Source organism: Bombus vancouverensis, chromosome 4 (assembly GCF_051014615.1).
Source record: "Bombus vancouverensis nearcticus chromosome 4, iyBomVanc1_principal, whole genome shotgun sequence".
In the NCBI taxonomy this organism is placed as follows: Eukaryota; Metazoa; Arthropoda; class Insecta; order Hymenoptera; family Apidae; genus Bombus; species Bombus vancouverensis.
Genome location: NC_134914.1, coordinates 1,323,682 through 1,347,951, shown reverse-complemented (window position 1 = coordinate 1,347,951; position 24,270 = coordinate 1,323,682). Strand labels below are relative to the sequence as shown.

Here is a 24,270-nt window from a genome sequence, read left to right as displayed (position 1 = left end):
TGTATTTCCCTCAATATGTACTTCTTTACATTAAATGTCTTAATAATGACAAAGTATTTCACATTTCGATTTCAGATATCTTATCTCATACGGTTAACATCTTTCAGGGCAAGAATGTTACAACTATTATATAATTTGAAGGCAGTTTATCTATTAATAACCGTATTAACAAATGCTACTGCATTGATTTACGTCAATTTGGAAGAAGTCAAGTTTTCTAGCTCTTTTATTCACACTGTTTTTGTACAAACGTTACACTAATAACACAATTGAGTTTCTTACTATTCATAGAAGTTAAAATAGATACATAGATATAAATTTTGCAACAAATATACATAATAATATACACAATAATAATATAGATATCTTTATTAATAAAGATATGAGAAAAGCACGCACTTTCTATAATTAAAAACATACTAACGATACAATATTGTTAATAATTTATAGAATATAAACCAGCAAGAAGAAATGTATTTTCAAAAATATTTTACTGATTATTATCACATTTCAGTATTGAAACATGCTAAAAGCATCTGGATATTACATTATCTTTTACATGATTAAATTAAACATACATATACATAAATATTTCTTTTACGTCTATATAAAAAACTATATTAATTTATGTTGTATAAAAATAATAGTAATATAAATTAATCTTAAATGCAAATTGAATGAACTGGCACAAATATATATTTTCACCACGAAAAGTCGAAAATTTGATTACTATGATTACCGACTACCACTTTATTCTCTTACTTTCATTTTCCAGATTTTCGAATATTTAACTTGTATTTATCGTTAGTATTTATTGCTTTTCATTTAATTTTTAAGAATTTCTAATAACCTCTAATCATTTCTATTTAATATTTTCATAGTATAGAATTAATAAAATTTTATATTTCATGTTAGTCTACTTCTAAAAGGAATACATTTTATATATGAATAAAATATAGAGAAAAATAGAGAAAACAATTTCTTCACACTATATACAATATGAATTTTGCACAAGTTAATCTAGAAATCATAGTACAGATTACAAATGGAATCAGGGTGATTCTATGACACAAAATAAGACGGAATTTAAGAAGGATGAAACTGTGCTATGGGTTTCATTTTTAAGAAAATTAAATTTGGAAATTTGTCAAATATTATTTGACTAATTCCCAACAGAAGTGGGTTACTGACTACAGGCTATCTTATATACGAAAATAAATTGCTGGACAATGCAGATTTTTTGCTTATAGCCTTTCTTTTTTTTCAGAAATTAAAAGCCTTTCTTTTTTTTCAGAAATTAATTTTTTCAGAATTAGTTTACTAGATGACATAAAAAAAATTGTCGAAAAAATTGCAATTGGCCGAAATCGCGAAGAAACACGTAAAAATCATTGTTTTCAAGATTTTTATCTGGGTTTGTAATAAAAATTTAAACAATACATTTTAAATGCATATATATATAAGATATGAGAATCACACTGACGTCTCGAAGTTTCAACAACTATAGATGTTGAACCTGCTTTGCTTTAACTCGAGGCGAAGATGACCGACTAAGACTGAGTACAGTACGGGAATATACGGTTTGGTATAATGACCCAAGTAAACGTGTGTGAGTGCACGCCCAACTCAAGGCAAGCAGAAAGATTGACGAAGAGAAGAGCGAAGAGTGCCGCTTGGAAACGGAGACGGTAGAGAATTCCTTTCACCCTACCTACTTTTCGAAGCTTAAAGTAAGAGACTCGAATCGAATGGAGGGGGGCGGATGGTGGATACCAACGAGGATATGCGCAAGAAGGGTGGAGAGTGAGTAAAACGGAGGGAAGGAGAGTAAAAAATACTCAAGAATGATAAAGAACGAAAATTGTGGGAGTGAAAAAAGAAGGTTAAAGGGAACGGGGGACATAATTGAGCGAATTGATATTCGAACGAAACAGAAAAATTAAGAGATGACAACTGCACCGCTTGAAAAATACGAGATTTTTCCTTTTTGAAATAAAAATATAACAAAAATCAACCCAAAGAATGGAAGAAAGCAGGAGGAAAAAGAAATAGAAGAAGAAGCAGGAGAAGAGAAAAAATAAGAAGAAGGTTAAAGACTAAATTCACACGAGTGAGCAAACGAACAAGTGAAGGAACGAGGGAGCAAAATAACAGAAGAGAGACGGAGAATGACGAGAATGGAACGAAGACGAAGTGGCACGAGCCCGTTGGTGGATGCCATGCGGCATGAAGCGAACTGCAGGTCAATCCGGTCATCGGCCCCTATGTGTTCCCAAGGGCCACTGTTAAGGGTTTCATGATATTTCTCTTTTGTCTAAATCTCCGTCCCATCATTCTATTCATTATTTCTTTGCACGTACGTACTAACGCATTTTAAAATAACGCTAACCTATATCGATATACCGTATCAACCTATAAATCGTATATCACAAACTAAATTTATTCAGCATAGTTTATTCTATTGATCGATTAATCGCAGGTGCATCAATTAATTACAGTCGGCGTTTATTTATTTATTATATGTAGTTAAAAAGATTTGTATAATTAACGAAATCTAATGAACGAAAAGTTATGTAATGTAAAACAGATACATAGGAACAAAAATAAATTTAATCAATTTGATAAGTTTCATTAATGCTCTTATCAATAAAGATTGTATTAACAAATTTCATTGAATCATTACCATATATTATTATCAATACTGAATCAGTCAACATTGAATCACTATTATGTATTATCAATATTAAATTAATCAATCAATATACTAAATCACTATCAAACATTCACTTATCAAAAATTCACAAAATATTATACCATTTGTTATATTATATTATTAATTGGTATGTTCTGTATCTAGACATATTCTATAGGTATCGTTTGTTAATTTTAAAAACAAACAGCAAGTTTTTCATTATAATTTTTAAAAGCGTTTATATAATATAAACGCACTCATATAAACGCTACTGACAATGAATTCAAATGCATAATAGCCAGGAAAATATCAAAATTTTATTGTACGTATATTACTTTCATTAAAAAATTATCACATTTTTATATGTTACCTAACAATTATTATATGCATAGTATACATGTATATAACTGAATATTCTTGCAACCAAAGATTTCATTTTTAATGAATATTTATTAACATGAATAGAAAAATTAACCAGGTTTATATTTCTAGTATTTAATATGAGTTTATTATATTCTAGAAATTTAATATATTAATTAATAGTAATAACAAATGAAGATCACTAAATAGAAACGCATAAATATGCATTCAATATGGATAATTGTTGATTAAAAAAGCTGATAGACCGATAGCTATGTGCATGATAAACGTATCACCGTATGTGTACAATGTACGCTACATTCACAGATACTTGAGGAATCTATATATGGCAAGCTTACGGAACAGCCTATATATTATATATACGTGCGTAAGAACGTATACGGTGGTCTGGTCTCCACGACATAGGCATAGACATAGACGAAATGACGACATGACAGGTCGACCACGGTGAGGACTGCAAAAGTGGGGGCGCGTAGACATTTCCTTATTTAGAAACGGAGAAACGTCTTTGCTTAGTGGAACAGCTACTGCGAGGGATTTAATAAAATTTAAAAAGGTAACCTTCTCTTATATGTGTAAGAATGTAGAAACAGATTATTTAAAAGCAACTACAAAGAAAGGAAACAAAAGACGAAGTGCAAACAATACTTTGAAGAAATGTTGATTATTATTATCGACGATGCAACAATAAATAGCTAAATAAATAAATATAACAATAATAATGAAATAAAACATAATTAATGGTCATAATTAATATTAGAATAATAATAATTCCATTACAATAAAAGAAGTAAACAAGTTACTAAATTACGACAGGTATGCTGGTACGGTCATGAATAATATTTGAATAAAATACATATTATCTGTAATAGATTAAATTGTTTTAAAAGTTTATGAAAAATATAGTTATCTATATATTATTCCTTTCTTATCGTCAATATCTCAACTTGTTTCTTAAATGAACTAATATACGAAACTTTGAACATAATAACTATTTATTCATACAATACGACATTTTTTTTTAATTTTGAACATTCAAATCTATTAATTTCTGCATACGAAATACGCATGTAATTCTCGATATGCATCTATAAATATGTATATAGACATAGAATGTCAGATATATGTACTTTCAATTTTCACTGCACTACTCAATCCACTACATTTTAATCGTAATTTCATTCACAATACAATACACTCTTATAGATAGAATTGCATTAATGTTTTCAGATATTATGCTCATTTATAATGACTTTCTAAATGAATGAACCTGAAAAAAAATATTTGTAATGTTTAATGAAATAACTATTATCCGCATTCGTACATTCAGATAAGGAGTATAGATATACTTAATGATTAAATTTAAAATATGTACTTATGTATTAAATTTTAATATTATAAAAAATTCTTATGTTTAACATATCTTAAATCTCGTTCGTGGTTTCAAGTAATTTGGAAGAATTTAATGTTCACGTTAAGCAAACAATTTTCATCCTATATTTACGTAAAATAAATATGTTTCTCGAAAAATTAAAAAATCAGAAAATTGTTTATCTTATTTATAATAACAATGAGATAACATTAAAAAGAGAAATTAATTAAGTCGAATAAGTATAATGACGTTTAGAAGGGAATATTATAGAAAGATCATGATATAATGATATAGCTATTTGGAAAAGATATTGTACTTATATACCTATGTATATGAAAGAAAAAATAAAAATTCTACTTTTATTTTGGGTGCAGTCTAAGTTCAACTCTCATATTACATATCATTTAATTGTTAATATTCAAATTAATTGTAGGAATTTTCTGATTATCTGATTATAATTTTACATTCATATTCTTACGTTTAAAATAATATTCGACGTTCGCTGAAGGATTTTTGTATAAAATTTTCTAATTACGTACAACATATTACGAATAAAATTTCACTCATCTAAGGCGTATTTTAAAAAGTAAATGTCGATCATAAAGAAATAGTACCTTTCTAAATATTACAAAATATTAAACTTAGCTATATTCATTTATAAAAAAAGTATTATGATTCTATATTGATTTAAGCTTTTGTTCTGTATCGATAATATTAAAACCGATCATGACTTGTTAGAATGATCTAAAACGCATTAGTGTAGTACAACGTACATATCTATATGTAAACTATATAAGTTTGCTAATCGTCATTTAATATATTATATAGATCCACCACTTGTAATTTAATGCTTCACTAACAGTTATCGAAGATTTATCACAACAACTTGTTATCAAATGATTACGATCTTATGTACTGTTGACATTAAGCGCGTGGTACACTTGAAATCTCCACATTATAAAGTGGTTATCGTATCAGATAAAATTTATTTAAATGTAAATCGCTATTACGGTCGAAAACCTTAAGTATTTTGGTAATCCAACGACATTAGAAGAAATTAAGAATGAACGGGATTAAATATATCAGTGGAAAAAATAATAATATCTTTCCGTTTCGGTAAGTATTTATGTAAACTGTGCCTACGTACGATATCGACCGCGATCGCTAACGGGTATATGTAACCTCTTCGCTGAAGTAAAAGGAAGAGAAGTAAAGAGGAACAAAGAAGAAAGAAGGAATGCGGCCGCTACCGCCTTTGCAACCACTGCTGTCGCTATTGCTGCTGTCGCCTTGCTACTTATCATTACGACATACTAAAGAAAACAATCAGAAGAGAAAAGAAGAGTAGAGCCTTTGCAATTGTCTTCTGATACTCTAGTGATAGCTGCGAGTACGAACATTTGCCATTCAACATGCTAAGATTATCAAAGGGAAACGAAGAAAGTATAAACACGTGGTTCTCTGCTTTCGAGGAAATCGTTTCTTCTTTACCCACCTTACTTCCCTTTTGTCGACTAATAACACACACACACATATACACTCTTTCTCTCCATCTTTCTCATTGGATGTGTTTACGAGAAATTGTACTTGCTCATGTATGTATTTTTATTTTTACGTACAGACCATCGTTTCAGCGTCTTTTTCATTAAAAGCTAATTAATAACTTGTCACATACTGCAAATTCACTATACGCACAAAATTAAGTATATGTATATACATACTTATATATTTGTTCGTTCGGTTAAAGTTAGGAGAAATAATTTAGATATTTTTGAATAAAAATAGTAACACATAAATATCAATTCTAGTTACTGATTTCACCAGCTGTATTTTTATAGCGAAAAGAATATAATTTTTGTGAATATATGGAAACAATTTCTAAAGTTTATTTAATCGAATAAGTATAAATGTCGTATATCAATCTTGGAAACATTACACATATACCTATTTATTTAGATTATACCAAAAATCTATGCATATTGGAAATCAAATCAACCGGATATTACAGTGTTATTCGTTAAACTTTATGTCAATTTCATTAATAGTAATGAGCGCAAATATAGGTACTATGCAAACCGCAAACAAAAAAAAATTTGATCAAATATAAGGGCAATTTCATAAAATTTCATTACACAAAAAGTTAAACATAAATTAGGATGTAATAAATTCTTTAATACATTTATTGAAAACATTGGAAGTTCTTCACTACTACATTTAGTAATTGTTAGTAGTAGCAGTCCTTAGAAATACATATAAGTAGACTATTTACATTTGTAACATATTCTGGCAGATTATGGTCGTGTTTTAATGTTTTGAATACTTGTAAACAGATCAGGTCAAGTGCAAGCAAGAAATTGAATAACAGGGAAACAGTTACCGGAGAGAACGAATAGTGAAAATGAGAATGTGAAATACGTAAGTTTACTGGAAGCTTACTTATCGACAAGCTTAAACGGAACAAAAGTTCCAAAAATATGAAAATATTATTGGTATAATCGACCTCAATATATGTAAGTACACACCATTGTTAATCTCTAAAACTATCGCTTCTCACTTGCTTGAAAAGTTTTATGTGATTTTACGCGAAAAGATATTGATCGAAGATGCAATAGCAAAATATAGCAGTGCCCTTTATAATCATTACTGAAATTAAATCGTTACTTAAAAATGAACAAAAAGCAAATGAAGATTAAAGAAATTATTCTTAATGCATTGTTTTAATGTTTATATCTGGCTTACATACTTCATTAAAATCTAGATAGATATGTTTGATCTAAATGAGATTATCAGTATACATATAGATAGGAAAAGCTCGATTTCCTTGAAGTATGTATGAATTGTTCCGTGAGATGTGATACGGCACTAATCAATCTATTATATTTGAGACCGTGTATGATTTCATACGTTTCCATTTGAAATGATTAAGCACAACGACCTAGTAGCAGAAGAAAACTAGACCTCGTGTCTGTCCAAGTTTTCGCTAGACAGTTTCGAAAGGACGCGCTTGACAACGAGTTCTATTCACGCCACTAGGTCACCGAGAAAACTTGCTACGTCGTGTTCGAAATAGATCTTTCGAACACGATTGCAATACGGTTGAGCCATCATGAACTATGCATTACGATGAACAACATTGTGCAGAGACTCCAGGTCTACATCATAACGTGTTATGACATGTTTGTTCTCTTCAATTTTTCGCTAATTTTCTTTCACTACGTTTAATACTACATGTCCGTCCTCAATTGTAAGCTAGTTCAACTTTTAGCAGGCAAGAGAAGTTTAGGTCGGAGAGAAGCTCCGTATACGTTAAAATCCTTGTCGAAAAGATCGTTTAGAATGTAACAGAAGACTAACTGCGTGCAATGCAAACCGTACTTTCGTCTGAAGGCGTCGTACACCAGAGCACAGACAGATGCGTCAAAATCATGTACGTATTACCAGATTTTCTAATCCTGTTAATTGGAGTTGATGTTGTATTACTTAAAGTCGCACCAACTGTCAAAGATATTAGCGATAACTTCTTGTGTTAAAACAAGACAATATATAATAATATAAGGATATATAATATCCTAATTTTTGCTAAAAGCTCTAATATTCTGAGGCTGTTAGCAAGGCGTTGTTTGTCGATTTTTTTTTAATAATATAATTTAGTTAACATAACGAGTATACTTATATAACAAGCACAATATCTGAACAAAATTATCGACGAAAGGTTTCTCGTTTATGAATTGATATACTCGTATAATACTTAAGATATGTATGAAGTATGAATCAATATAAGGAATAAGAAATGCATAAAACTGAATTTTGAACATTAATCAATGAAATATCATACTAAATTTAATCGAAGAAGAGAAGAATAAAATGAATTTCTTTGCATCAACAGGACTATATCCTTGTAGGAATGCGCGAGATCAGAGAGCTTTCGCAAAACCGGTTCTTGTCGTAAACGTCATTTGACACATTTCCTGTGAAACAGTATAGACGACTAAAATGCACATACGCTTTAAATAATGTTATTTTCAAGCAAATCAAAAATAACAGAGAAGCTTTCACCTGATTTTCCAAATATTGAGTAAAAAAATCTATGCATACATTTATTTGTTATAGTTACTAAAATAATAGTTACTATAATAATTATAGTTATTAAAATAACACGTATTTAGTTGCAAAAATGACAAAAATTACTTTTAAATTTATTATTTTTCTATATGTAAATCACATACTACGAAGTAACTATGTATCTGTTATTTACAAACGCAAATACAAGTTACAATCACAAATAATAGGAATCTATGATTGTAGACACTACCAGAACTATTATTTACAAAGTTACTTTTAAACACTAATCATTATGAGTTGTGTTAAATAAATACGAATATTACCAATTACATAATTATTATATAATTATAGTATAAAAATAAATATATATACCCTTTAACCATAAATACATATATAGTACGTGATTGTTTCGATGCAGTAATAATATGCTCTTTAGATATAGGTTATGTATTTCCCTTCCGAGAATTAAATGCTCGTATTAAGTATAATTTTACTACTGACAATAAGTCACGATAGAAAAATCATTTTATGACTTCTTGTGTATTAAATTATTCAATTAGATTCACTGCGAATATGTTTGTGTATACATAGCAAAATGACACATATAGTAAAAATGCTAAAAACATGAAATAAATATTGACAAACATATTTCGAAAGATATTAAAGTATTTTAGAAAATATATAAATAGTAGCTCTTTCATAAAATGATATTTCATAATTAGAAGGTATTATTTCCAAAGTATGGTTTTTGTTCAAGTTTTAGGTACTTAAAATAAATTAATTCGTAAAGAAACCAAATAATAATTTAACCAGATATACAAAAAATATATATTTTACTTTATAATTCGTGTTTTATTGTAATAACAGTGCTATTAAATTATATGTATTTCCACGTGACTCATGCTTCAGTAATTTAAAGAGAAGTCAAAAATACAATATGCCAAGTTTTCAACACAAACCCTATATATGATATATATATTCTGAAATTACATTGTACGAAAGAACAAAAAATACATATATGAATATGAATGGTCTTGAAGCCACATTGTTTAACTATGAAAGTTGACAATTAGAATTATGAACGTAATTTTTAAAAATTTGCCTTAGAGCGTAGATAATATTATTTACGCCATGCCCATGAGCAAAATGAGCTTATGAAATTAAGTCATTTACTACTTGAGAATTGAACGTAAATCGTGTATCCGGATAATGAAAATTGACATTTGCAAAAAACCAAATTGATCAGTTTCCCTTTTAAGTGGTTCGTATATTGGAACAAGTATATATCACAAAATCGCGCATATAAAGTGATAATAGAATTTAGAGACACAATTTACAAACAAAAAATAGGAAATAATTCATGTGTAGACTGGATGCTTAAAACTTTCTGCATTCAGGATATTACATATATCTCTTTCTTCATCTTCTGAATTACTAACTTTAATTTGCGAACTTTTCTTGTTTCCCAATGACATATAATAATACTCAAATGTACAATGCACAAGATAAATTTAATATATCGTCGCCCTGGTTCGTAATTAGTCCTAACTCCATTTTTCAAGAAAACAAGGAATTGATTAATTCATATAAGTACGTATGTCTCATTATTATAAAGAATACAATTTGGTGATAATACAATAAAAATTCCAGTTAGAAAGCAATAAATATTCAGTTCTGTTAAGCCCTAACACCGCAAAATAATATAAACATCATAAACTTTAGACTGAGTTTTCTCAGTTTACAAAGTAGTGGAGACAGAATAGTTGAGAACTACATAGAGCGGCGATATATTAAACATTTTACTAGATTTTATATGAAAATTTACGAAATAGGTTTCTTGTCTAGAAAAAAACTGAAAGCACCGTAAACGTGTCGTAAAGTCTGTATGTGTACAGTGCATACACGTACGTGACGCACGCACAAGACTGTCTAAAAATAGAGAGTGAAAAACTATTCTCCAGAATGGTTGATACGAGTGAAGCAGATTATAGAGAAAACACATATTAACGAGCAAGAGAAACGCAAACATAAAATACGGGCGTGAGCAAACTGTGTACTACGAATTTTCCATAATCCATGACATTAGTAGATTTGTATAGTTGATTTTCAGAATGACAGTTTCCCCGCCCGTTATTTCATATCTTGTTTCCTCAGCCGTATGCAATAATTCTGAGCCAGGCTGGCGGAATGCCGAATAGACTAAATCGAATTATGTCAAGATTAGTAGAATCGATCAGTTATGTATATGGATCGTAAGTCACATGAAATTGTAAGTTACTTTGATCAACTTACATTGTATAAGTTAATTTCCTGTCCTTCTCGCTCCGACGTAGAAAATTGGAAAAATAAAGTGAACGGCAGGCTCGAAGACACGAAGAGCAGACCGGGACGCGTAACACGTGACACATGATCGAGATACGATGTTTGCGAGCAGTTCGTTGCCGATTATGGGAAACTACGAGGTAACAAGAACCGGTATCTCAGGCATGAACAGCGTTCCTCGACACGACGCGAAGCGACGTTGCGTATTTTTTTCGCGTGCGCGAATGCCGTAGCGAAATCCGTAAGATCTCAGAAACTATGGCGAAAGTTTCACAGGCATGTAGAACATGCTTGGACCGAACTCCAAGTATGAATCGCTGTGGGCGTTAATCATGCAACCAAAGTAAGGCGTGTCGCGAGTGAAATGATGCATTACCGAAGGTACAGAAGATATTAGTGGATTAATGGTTGCTTACCTTCGTCTAGTAGGCGCTCTACATGTATGAAGACATTAGGGAAAGCAGCTAACTGCTTTCGATCTTTTAGTAACTGTGACAGGTAGTCCGCTATACTCTGCGTCGTCGTGTTAGTATTATCACACATCGCAATTACTTGATTACTCCTATGGCGGTCACGCGAAAATAGAAAAAGATACAAAAACAAAAAAGGTATTGCAAAGAGAGGGAAACGGAAAGAAAAAGTGATCGTTAAACGTAAACGAGCAAGAGACAGACGACGTTGCAATTAAGATTCAAAACAACAGTAGTCCTTTCACGTTTTGGTTTTGCACAACGTTAACGCTGATTTTTCAATTATTCACTATTATATCACTTTGCCTTTTTATTTTTCGCACAATTATCTCGTAATTAATACAACTCGCTGTTCGTGCGTCGCGCCTTCTCACTCGTGGTTTCTCTGGCGCGCTCCTCGCATACGTCGCCACGATTGCGTTACGTTTTTAGAAATAGCGGAGTCAGTATACTATGTATAAGAAGGAGAAGGAGGAGGTAAAGGAGGAGGAGGAGGAGGAGGAGGAGGAGGAGGAGGAGGTGGAGGAGGAGGAGAGGGAGAGAAGTATGTAAGAGCGACAGAAACAGGGAGGATAGAAGGTGGGACAGGGAAAGAAGTAGCACGCGCGAGAAAGAGAGAGAGCGAAATTACGAACAAGGGAGAAGAAGCGGAGGAGAAAGGAAAGACGAGGAGGGTTGAGAAGGAAGAGGAGGAGAAGGAAAGGAGAGGAAGAGAGAAGGGGGAAGAAAAAGAAAGAAGGAGGGAAGGAGAAAAAGGAGAGAGAGATAGAGGAAGGGAAAGGCAGGAAAATTAGACACTGAGAGGAAGAGAGAAAGGAGAAAGAAAGAGAGAGGGGGAGAAAGAGAGAGAGAAGAAGAATACAGCCTCTCTCACGAGTTGGATTCTGTTAAGGTTAAAAAGTTAGATCGTAGATCGCGAAATTAAAAACAAACACACGCTACGGAACTCTCGGCTCTACTGCACTATCCGTGCATGTGCCGCGGTGAGCTACCCGTAGATTCCTGAGTTTGAACGCATGCGCAGCACTTGTTTTGCGCATGCGTCGTCCGTGTATTGGTCTTGCGTACCTCTATCGGCGCGCTTCTACCGCCCACTACCATATACGGCCTCTGCGTACGCGCGAGTACTGATCGTGATCGTGAGGTACGCGCCATACCATCACCGCATACAAGTTGGATAATTCAGGGACGTAGATATCTACTAGTATACCCTGCCTCTTGCGATCTTTGTGATTCATGAGTCGGACGCTACTCCGTTTCATGAAATTCTTTTTGTTAACGGAACATCACGAAACACGTTTATTCGTATATCCTGCCGTTGTGTGAGGGACTACCAAAATCAAGGACGTTGATCTATATGTGACCGATCTATTGAATAGGCTTTATTCGCTTAATTACGTGCTCATTACTGAAAGAGAAATGAGAAACTCATTCTCTTCGTATCAAACATTTGTATTTACTAACTTTATATACCTTCTTTGGTACTCTAACTTATTTCTGGCCTGCCATTTACGACAAATTTTTCTAAATTCAATAAAATTAGCTGATCATCTAACGAAACACACGTAATGCTTTAAATAAACCACAAGCTAAATATAGATTTCGACTTTAACTCGATATTTTAGAGTCAGCTGAAAATTATTTTGTACGTAAATTTTCGAGACGATAAACTGCATCAAATAGTTTCTTTAATCGTTTAATTAGTGACATTTAGAACAAGTATATTTGAGCGTAGTATTAAGTGTTGGTATGTGTTTAATAATGTTCATTTACAAACCAAATAACAAGAAATTGATTATGTAACATATTATTATATATTAATGTATTTTAATTTGGATACTTAACTTATTGAAAATGTTCTTTCATGAATTCTATAAATTTGTATGAACTATCAATAAAGCTATTACAGAAAAGATACATATTCGTTTCGATATAATTCATGCAACGTTATTTATGCATTTTAAATATAAACCAATTACTTCTAAAAGAACTTCCGTGTTTATTACTAAAACGGCCAAACAACAAAATAAAAACTTGTTTATTATAATCAAGTAGAAATATGTATTTAAGAATTTTATTGTATTTTATTGTAAGTAACAAAGAGTTATCGTTGATTGTATAAGATACACATATATTAAGTTTTAAAAGAATTAAAATATTCTCTTCCTATATTAATGTAATTTAGGAAAAAAGAGAGCGTAAAAATTGGTTGAATTCTCAAAAAATGTTTTAACGCTATACGTTAATGGATATACATATAGCACGAATATATGACTTATTTTACCATATGCAAAACTCTTCCGATTATAATAATACAAAGTATCAACGCGCTCAACTAGATACGTTATAATATCGAAGCAGTATACTTTAGAATGTATAATTAATGCTTCTACCTACTTTCAATTTGCAGCCACGCAATGTATCGTATCATGGATTCGAACTACGCATTGATTGATGTATCGCATAGGAGATAATAATGTAATACCGATTAACAAATAACTACATTTCCTGAACAGGTTTATTAAATTTTTCATATATAGACATTATTTTAAAAATGATAATTTTAGATAATAAAGGAAACGTGATTTTAAATTTATTAATCTTAACATATAAATTTCTTTAATTAACAATCGTAATATAAATATAAATAACAACTACCTTACCGTTATTTTTATTATATGATAATCTACTCTCGCAAACATATCTTTATTAGTTGCTTCATGTGTATATAATAATTCAAAACAATGAATTATAAAAGTAATTATTTAAATATAAATATTTATTAATTTCTTCGCTTTTTGACACTAGTTTTACCAAAAGAGACGTATTCCTTTAATTTTAACAAGTTTTCGAAATCAAATATTCAATATAATTACGCATCGTATTAACATTGCACTGTATGAAGTCATTGCAGAAAGGGTACTGCCAATTGATCGAATTACCAATGTGATTTTATCTTGCCGTAAGAAATTTTAAAAATATATATATATTTTCTTTTCCAGTAAGACTCCCACTAAAATATACACCATAACAACCCTGTTAGTTGCTACCGATTTTTCTATAAATAGTAGATTTGCGAGGAAAAATACAAAAGAACAAGGTTTTACTATTTTTAATATTGCACAATGATTTTTCACGTAAAGACGATACACCAGAAATATTATTAAATCGATAGTTAGCTATAATCTTTTTTACATTATAGGGAAGTACATTACGTTTATTTTTCGATATGTCAATGAAACAGGTTGAACAACTTATGATTCAATAATATTCTATATTTTATTGAAATATAAACATGAAGGAATTTAATGTCTCTCTTCACTGGATTTGGTATCCAAAAAGAATTGATACCGCTGCAGTTATTGAGAATTTCGTAACCATATTTAGATACTTTATTAGTAAAATAAATACAGTGATACAAAATCTCTAAAATATTCTCCTAACTTTCATAGCTTTCATTTTTTATATATTTATAATATAAAAACAACTACAACTATCCATTTGAAAATAGTTATAGCTATGTCGTTACGTGTAAACCATGGCAAATATAAAAGATAGGTAACTTTATCTTTTTCTACCGTAAATTTATCAATTGCGTGAAAAAAAGTTCAGAATTAATACCCTGTATGCTATAATTAAAAATATTGCTTGATTGCTTGATACTATTCTCATCTATGTTTATTCTTGATGTTTGTTTATATTATGTTTCTTTAATATAATTATAGTTCTCTTAACAAAATTTTGTATTAAAATTTTGTATTAAGGAAATTTTAGATATGAAGAAAGTCAACATTGAAAATGTAATAAAAGTGAAAAAGTAAAAATCCGTGAATGAATGAATTAAACAAAATTTTATATTATGATTAAAGTTCTTTATGATCGTGCAATGTTTTTTTGCATTATCGTTACACAGGGTTGTTTTAAATTCGTAAAGGTAATATTTTCGATATTGTATATAATTGCATTTGTTTTAAGTTTTAATCTACTATTAAATGACACAATGCAATAACCAATAGTTACATATACAAAAGTTCTCAAAATAAGTTTGATTGAAAACGGAACTTCGTATACTGAAAATTTCATTTCACTCATAAATACAATGAATAATGGATAAATTTTATTGTATTTTTTATATAATTCTTTTTATTCTATAATTCTCTCGATTTTCAAACGATGTGTTCACATTACTTCAATGTTTAAATCTACGTGATAAATACACAAAATATACTTAACATTAACATAAGTTACACTTTTGTACACATTCATATCGCAAGTTTACACGGAAATAAATGTATGATTCATATATTTGTTCAAACTTGGCATTACGTATCAGTATTTAAATTCTGTTGATATTTTATTATTGTCTAATTATTACTATTAGTATATATAGAATTTAATGTAACTAAAAATACAGCCACATGGAGGATGGAGTTATTTGAACTTGCAAGATTAAATTATTTGAAATAGTTTTGTTGTTCAAAATATTCCCTTGCTTTTGAAGTAATCAAACGATAATGAAAAAACGTTTTATTTAGAAAATAATTTTCACAAACAATAATTTCTTTCAATTTTTATTATAGTCCTTGGACAAGAACAGAAAGATGTATAATATATCAGTTAAATATTGGGAAATTTTAACATTGTCCTTGATTAGTTTGTACAAAAATGCTCATTCAAATTATTTATAAAAAATGTGCCCATTTTTAAATAAGAAAAATATGAAAGGTTCATTTTTGTAAATCTATGTCCAATTCTATACATTATTACATAATGTTACATGTGGAAAATTTGAGTATTGAAACCTTTTTTGTAGCTTTTTTAAATGTTTGAAATTTATTTTAAGTTTTAGTACGTTAAGTTAAGAATAAAAACATAGATATCTATTAAATGGAGGAAATATATATTATTTGATGTTATTGACAATAAATTCTTCTTTACAATTGTTTAAAGGATCATAGGCGATAACAATAAAAGTTAAAAGTAAAAACGTATACACCTTATTGAAAAAGTAAAATATATATCGTAATTTTATTTCTAGAAAAGAGAGAAGAGGAATTTTACAAATAGTAATCTATAAAGACGTGACTCAAAAACAGCGATCGATTATAAATTCTGTCGCCTTAGTGTTATCCCACGAGCGTTACCTTTTGTGCCATATCCAACACGCCTACACATATGTATTGGTTAGTATAAAGTAGCGTTGACGTCATACACCATGTGCCATACATGGTACTACTGAGAAATAGCGTGGGTGTCACATATAAAGTATTCCTCTTGTCATTTTTCACCCATCAATAGTTTCTTTTTAGTTGTTTATTTTATAAGAAATGACAGGTAATATAAATAATTAAAAGAATATATTGGTTATTTTATAAGACTTAAGCAGCACCGTCTATATATAATAACATAATATATAATTTATTGCCACCATATTTTAGTGACGCTGAGTACTTTACAATATATTTATGTGAGATACTTTACATCTGTTTACAGTCTTTCATTACTTTTATATCAATAAGCTATAGTGCCACAAGACAAGTTTTACCACTTTTTTTTGAGAATATATTCTGTGTAATTACTTTAAAAACTGTTTCATGGATCATAGTATAATTAACTAGTATGCTATTTATCTTTTAGTCACAAAAAATAAAAAAATAAAATGAAATATTAATATAGCATAATTAAATATTTGCTAGTGTAGCATGAAATAAGATCTTTACGGATGAATCAAATTTTTCCTTGAAAAAGTTAACTTTATTTAAATCTAACCTAATTTAATACAGCTGTAAAAAATATTATAATATATCTAGATGGATTCTATATCTCTATATTATACTTCATACTAATAATAATAAAATAATTACATACAGCAATAGTTGTTATATAGTTTTACAAATTGCAGTATACATAAATAATTCATTAGTTACCATTTAAAATACTCTTACAAACAATACAGCTATTCCAGGAAATAAATATCCACACATGTCTTATTTATAAATTTTGTAATATTTTATACAAATCTTGCATATTGTACAATACCTTAAAAAGGTAAATAAAGAATTATGTTTTATGAAATATATCTTATTTCTTCATAAAATTAGGTAAATTGTATTTTGCATTTTATATAAGATAATCAATTTAAAAGTTAGACCGTGATTTAAATTTAGAGTATCCATAACCTCCACCTAATTTTTTTCGTGGTCGGGAATTTTTACTTATTCCCACTTCTATAATGAAATAATGTTAAGGAAGCAATTTTTCTACAATATTTGTATATATAAATGCAGCTAGCGGGTACATATATGTAATCCGTACAAAAATATACAGGATGGTTGGTAACTGGTGGTACAAGCGGAAAGGGGGTGATTCTACGCGAAAAAAGAAGTCGAAAATATAGAATAAAAAAAATTTTTTTTTAATTTTTCCATCGAGACAACGATCTACAGTGAGATCCGTTATAACGTACCACACGCGTACCGAGCGAAAATTCAAAGTTGATTTTCTCAAAAACAAAGCCTCAAACGAAAAATGTTTATTCTATATTTTCGACTTCCTTTTTCGCGTAGAATCACCCCCTTTCCGCTTGTATCACCAGTTACCAACCACCCTGTATAAAGAATGAAAAATTTTCTGCACGTTATAAAAATATAGCAAATAAAGGAAGAACATTTTTAACATTTTATATAATCGAAATCTAGTTTTCTGTGCATCGTACGCATATACATATAGTAAATGAATATAGTAAATACGCAAATGAAGTATTAAAATACCAAATATTATTGAAATCTCAATAAAAGATTATGTTTTAAAGGATACTCAAATCCACAGCTGGTGGAACCACGAACCCAAAAGATTTTGCGACCTTCGATAAGTCCAGGGTCTCAATGTCAAAAATTTGTTTCAAATGATGAGAATCATATGCCCTCACATATGCTTTGAAGGCTTCTTTTGCTGACATATTTAAAAAATAATTCTTCGAAACCAATTTTTCAAGCTAAAACAGATGAAGAAACACAATTTAATTATTTTAATGTAGAGCACTGTAGATAGTCATAACTATATTGAAATAATTATTAGAATTACTTTAAAATAACAGAAATTAATAATAAGAAGTATTAAATTTAATAGCATCATACATTATTAGATATCTAAATTTTTACAATTTTTATTATGGAAAGTTACGGTTTAATGTAAAACAAATATAGAAGGAACTCATTTTTTCGTTATACACATTCTGTTTTTTCTGTGCATTCAAAATGTTAGAGTAAAAATGATTTATATTTGTAGATGGAAATAACAGAAAAATTCAATTTATTTTAATGTGAAATATTGTAACTGATACTTAAGGTATCCAATTCGTGTAGTTAATTTACATTTTTGGTCGCCTTTGCATTTTATAGTTTCCAGAAAATGTTTGCACACACAATTATTACATATCCTTTACCCATGACTTTTAAAAAAAGAAAACTCAAAAAAACTTAGAGTAATACAGATATATATATAATTATATTATTTTTTATTTTATTATATTATTCAAATATGTATCACATCTAATTATATTATTCTAATTACCTATATATATATATAGATGTATTAGAAGAACTTGCAATACATTAATTTAATTAATAATATATATTATATAATATATGTATATTGTATATATATTAGTCTACCATAAAAATAAGGCCAAAATTGGAAAAGAAAGAATATTTTTTATATTTGGTCTATAGACACCATATATTAGTAATAACCATGATACAAATGTTGTGTATTTTAAAATATAAGGCATGATTCATTAATTATGAATATATCAAAAACTATTAACTTCCTACATATACCTAAAATGGAACATAATCATTCTTGTTTTGACAAATTCTACAAATTAACTTTGTTACAAAATTGAATAGAATTTAGAGATTATATTTCGCTATCTTCATTTTGTGAAGTTTTAATATGGATTTACGCACTACATAAAATATTTCCAATTTTATAAATTTTTAGTTAAAAATTAAAAATTAAAATATGTATATTTACCTGTAATTGTATATCAGCAATTTTATTCCATGAAAAATCAAATTCGTTTACAGGTACTCTAGCCTGTTTAAGATAACGGAGGAAACCAAGTTCCTCTGGCCTTAAAATTAGTAACGCATGACCGCTACTACCTTCTCCTCGAGCTGTTCTACCAACACGATGAATATATTCCTGCAACAGCACTTAGCTATTATATTCATTACCAATTTAATAATGTTTGCATTATGTTACATTTAATTTAATTTGCCTTAGGATCATCTGGAGGATCATATTGTACAATCCAATCAACAGCTGGTATATCAAGACCACGAGCAGCCACATCAGTACAAAGGAGTATACCAGAAGACGCGTTACAGAATTGGAAAAATGTTGTTGTTCTCTTCGTTTGTTTCTGTTTCCCCTATTAAATAATTGAAATATGTAATATAAAACTGTTAGGTGTCAAATAATTGAAAGTATTCCACACTGTACCGTACATGTATGCTTAATACTGGCAAATCAATGTAATTTAGTAGTTCATGGTGATATTTGACTGACATGCATGAACTGAAGAAAACCATAACCTTTTTCTTCCTGTTCTTTTTTAAAAAAGTAAATAAAAGTAAAAATCTCTTTTCACTGGGGCACACAACATAACCCTGTTCTAAACCTTCTACTGTTGCCTTTTCCTTATCATCATCAACACCAACATAAACTGGTTCTTTTTTTAAAGCTAAAGTCGTTAACATTTCCGTTCGCTTGGTTTGTGTTGCACTGAACAACATTGTTAGTCTCTTTTCTATAATAAAATATGTATATATTCTTTATCATTATCATTATTTCTGCTACAAAAATATGAAAGATTGAACTAACTTGGTAAAATGTTAATAATTTGTTTCAGTTCTTCTTCAAAACCAATATCTAAGATACGATCAGCTTCATCAATAACCAGACATTGAAGATTTTTATACAAAAAGTCTGCTGTATTTTGTAGATGATCCAATAATCTACCAGGGGTAGCTACGATAATATTAATTCCTTTTGCAAGTTTTTGAGCTTCAGTCTGTCTATTAGCACCCCCCATTAGTAAACCATATGTATGGTAATGATATTTCATTAGTTCTTTTAAAACTCCAAATGTTTGCATAGACAACTCTCGTGTTGGAGATATAATAATACAACCTGTGCCTAAAAATAGTAATATAATGAAATATTTACAACCCAAATATTTTATTTATATTATTAACATACCATTGCGAGGCATAAATTTCAATTTATAAATTAATTCAACAGCAGGTATTAAAAATGCTAAAGTTTTCCCAGATCCTGTTTTTGCAGAACCCACTAGATCTCTTCCTTCTAGTAAAGGAGGAATAGCTTTTGCTTGTATTTCTGTCATGTTTGTAAAACCCATGTCTTCTATTGCTTTTAAAGTATTTTCACAAACAGATTCTGCTAATACCTTAAAATTTGTATCATTTGCTATCGTTAGACCCATTGCAGATCCAGGTACTGCAAGAATGAAAGATAAATCAAGTTAATATTCATATATATATAATACACAGCATGTATCATGTAATAATGTTCACAATTTCTAAACTTCGCCAATTGTCTTTTTGGAAAGAACTGACATATAGAATTATCTATCTGTTAATTAATAATAAATTGCAATAATTATGATTTTTTAAATATATATATTTTTCTGTATTAAAAAAGAATTGATCTTAATTCTCTTAAATGAATTCATATACTTTAAATATGATATTCTCCATAAAAAAGTTCCTTCCTAGATTCTAAAAGAATATTAAACATATTTAATAATAATCATTTTTTTCATTGTATTGACATTTTTAATTGACATATCCAGTTCTTTAGTCATTTGTCAAATAAATGAATACGATTAACGTGAAAGTGATTTAATATTTAGATAATATCATAATATCATTTGTAATAAGTCTTTTGAAGGAAATTTATTACACATAACCAAAAATTGTTCGAAACTAAAAAAAGATCTTATATAGGGATAAAGTCTATTTGAGTATTGTTGTCTATGGAAATTTACTGAAATTTTTTTGCATTCACTAAACTCTAATAGCATGTTATGAAAACTCTCTATTGAAAAACACATTTATTGTGATACAATAGTTATAAATTAATGTTGTATATATGAAACTAAATTATTAATACAGAGTAGAGGTATGAATGCATGAACTGTTCTATATTTTCGATTAATTTTTGCATAAGGAATCCAACCATGTCGAGTTGTATTACCTGCAATGAAATTCTCTATATATCAAGCTTTTTCAAAAAATTATTTGATGCGGTTCAAAAATTGTAAATACCATTGAACTATACAGCTTAAATATAATTTAATACTGATTATTTAAGGGGATAAACCATAAAATTGTATGAAAAAAAACTTTTTAAATAAAAATATTTTTAATGCACTTTAATGGTTAACTTCCGAATAATATGTCACTTATAGCAAATGTTTTTGTTTTGAAATTTACAGTAATTAAAAGATTAGTGAAATTTTCTTAAAATACTTACAATTTTCATCTATACTATTAGTATTGTTTTCTTGTGATATTTGATCATCTTCGTTTTTTTTTCGTTTCTCTGTAACATATAATAATTACATGTTATACAATAAACACATTCTATGAAGGGAAACGCCTGAGTTGATGAAACAAGATTTAGATTTGAAATTTTTTAATATCACATACAAATAGTTGTTTTATACTATATAAACAGATCACTCAAGTTTATGCAGATGAAAAATATATAAAGTAAAAGTCACATACTCTCGAATAAACAAATAGCACATATGGCTATGTTTAATTTCTCATGTTTCAGTCGCTTTGCAGTCTTATGTTAATAAACATCTACATTATATAATACCAACGATAGCCATACTACTAATGTATGAACTATAGAAAATTTCAGCAGATTAGAGAAATTAATTGAAACACAGACAGGACATATAAACAATTTATTATCTCTGTTAGCACTGGTAATAAATAAAATAATGCTCAGTACAAAATAATGAAGCTGATATGTATTACTACAGGGAATGCTATTGCATTTGTTCAACATAAAAACAAACTGGAAATCATCCTAGGCTGCCACAAAATAGATATAATGCTCATTTCTGCAACTCATTTCACAGACAAAAATCACTTCAATATCAATGTCTATAATACATCACATTCAACATCCCAGTGGTCAGGTAAATCAGATATTAATATAAAATCAAATATAAAACATTATAAGCTCCATTAGAAGCATGATATAAAAAGAATTATCTCCAGGCATCTAATGTTATGATTCAAGACTGGTATAGTCTGCAATATCTATTATTTACTGCCCTCCTAGGCACGATCTTTTGAAGAAAGATTTTGATTATTTTATTTGGAGGTTTTATTTTTAATTCAACATAAATCCAAAGAAAGCTCCAGGACACAACATGATCAATGATAAAATGATCAAATTTGTGATCATAGAAACTTTATGCCATCTCTGCGTCCATTTATGCCAGAATGAAGTATGGTTGTACTGTAAATTTGAGGTTTCTTGCGAATATCTAGGAAACTAAAGCCAAGCGATGATAACATGCATAGAGAAAAATTGTTCATGATGTTGATTTGGACAACACACTTGAAGGTCATTGGAATCAATGGGATTGTCTAATATTAAATAATTACTATTATTTCTCAACTTACTTTTATACTATTTAAATAATTAATCATAATTTAAATAATTTAAATAATGATTGTGCATATCACATACCATGTCAAAGCATGTGATGAAATGAATGACCATCATGTTAAATATATGTTGTAGATTAATGTAAACCGAGATAAATAATGGAAACATTCCATAAGTTGAAAACTAATGATATTTGGATTCATGTTCATTAAAACTCTTTTGTCTGTGTTAGTAAATACTACATGCTGTTAAGGTTTACCATTAACTCCTTGACATATCTTGTATATTATATATATTTTTCATTATATGGATATTAGTATGTAAACAATACAAATTTTAGAGATATCCAATTTATTATTTTCGTTCATCCAATAAGATAAAACATTAAACTTTGAACATTTTTACGCTGATTGTAAATGATATATTTCACATTTATAGAAAGAATTACTTTCTTTTACTATTTACATTACACTTTCTATTCTATTATGTTATTACTTTTTTATGGTTAGATGGTAAAGAATATGAACATTAAAAGGTTACTTAAATATCAAAGAATTTTTTTCAGACATGGTTTAAATTAAAATTAGGAAATTATAAAAAGCAATTACTTTGAGTAAATCTGTTTTGATTCTAACAGATGTTAATATATTAATTTCAGTTAACAAATTAAATTCTACATAGCAATGCATTCACTATTGTATATACTTTATATGTACCTTAGAAATATAACAAACATAAACAGTCTATTTTCAGTTTTGAGGAAAATTAAAATATTAATAAATATAATCTAAATTGTAGAAATTAAATAAATAATTATTTTAACTTACTTTTTACTGGCACACTTTCTTGTGAGTGACGTCGTTTTGATTCATTTATAACATCTATCTCATTTTCTTGAATATCATCTTCCAAATTTTCAATTGGGGTTTCACCTGCCATTAATATAAAATAGATTATCAGTAAGAGCTAATAATTTTATGTAAAGATAGGTTATAATATAACAATAATAAATTATATTTTATGACTACATTTATAACCTTGTACTTGCTTCTCCCGTTCTTTCAATACTTCAAGTTTCTTCCTTTCTTTTTTCTTAATTTTTCGCATTAAAACTTTATTAGGTACTGACATATTTGTTTAACAAATCAAATGCTTATTTTAGTGTAATAAAATATCTCAACACGTTTTAACCATGTGCTAAATTGAAAATTGATGTCTTCTCTAAAACTAGTTTGCAATAACTGACAGTG

At 28.9% G+C, this 24,270-nt stretch overlaps 2 protein-coding genes across 8 annotated transcripts in view; both read right to left on the bottom strand.

The window, feature by feature from the left end:
• The window catches only part of how (protein held out wings), a 45,984-nt gene extending 33,610 nt beyond the window's left edge, over positions 1-12,374 (bottom strand). For 4 of the 6 annotated variants that reach the window (XM_033342924.2, XM_033342926.2, XM_033342925.2 and 1 more), the window contains exon 1: positions 11,246-12,373. In XM_033342924.2, coding sequence (XP_033198815.1) covers positions 11,246-11,372 — 127 coding nt within the window. In that variant the 5' untranslated portion in view covers positions 11,373-12,373. Of the gene's footprint in view, positions 1-11,245 lie in introns of all 6 variants that reach the window. The other 2 variants (XR_013058213.1, XM_033342927.2) reach the window with 2 other exon arrangements.
• Positions 12,375-16,696: 4,322 nt separating this feature from the next.
• On the bottom strand, positions 16,697-24,270 carry pit (probable ATP-dependent RNA helicase pitchoune). Of its 2 annotated transcripts, none has more exons than XM_033342866.2 (10): positions 24,049-24,270; positions 23,848-23,952; positions 21,863-21,931; positions 20,564-20,824; positions 20,186-20,500; positions 19,810-20,111; positions 19,581-19,733; positions 19,334-19,504; positions 18,116-18,293; positions 16,697-17,526 (listed from the first exon to the last, which is right to left on the bottom strand). In XM_033342866.2, exons 1-10 carry the CDS (start codon positions 24,149-24,151, stop codon positions 17,438-17,440), a joined length of 1,746 nt encoding a protein of 581 aa, XP_033198757.2. In that variant the 5' UTR covers positions 24,152-24,270; the 3' UTR covers positions 16,697-17,437. The 2 variants fall into 2 exon arrangements, with proteins under 2 accessions (XP_033198757.2, XP_033198758.2); XM_033342867.2 differs by having other exon boundaries at positions 24,058-24,268.

Bases quoted from the DNA above. Each gene is read 5' to 3' on its own strand.
- pit (XM_033342866.2), bottom strand. From the start codon at position 24,151: ATGTCAGTACCTAATAAAGTTTTAATGCGAAAAATTAAGAAAAAAGAA. The intron at 23,953-24,048 runs GTAGTCATAAAA...TATTAATGGCAG, and splicing joins GCAAGTACAAGGTTATAAAT to GTGAAACCCCAATTGAAAAT. The intron at 18,294-19,333 runs GTAAATATACAT...CATCTGTTTTAG, and splicing joins TTGCTGATATACAATTACAG to CTTGAAAAATTGGTTTCGAA.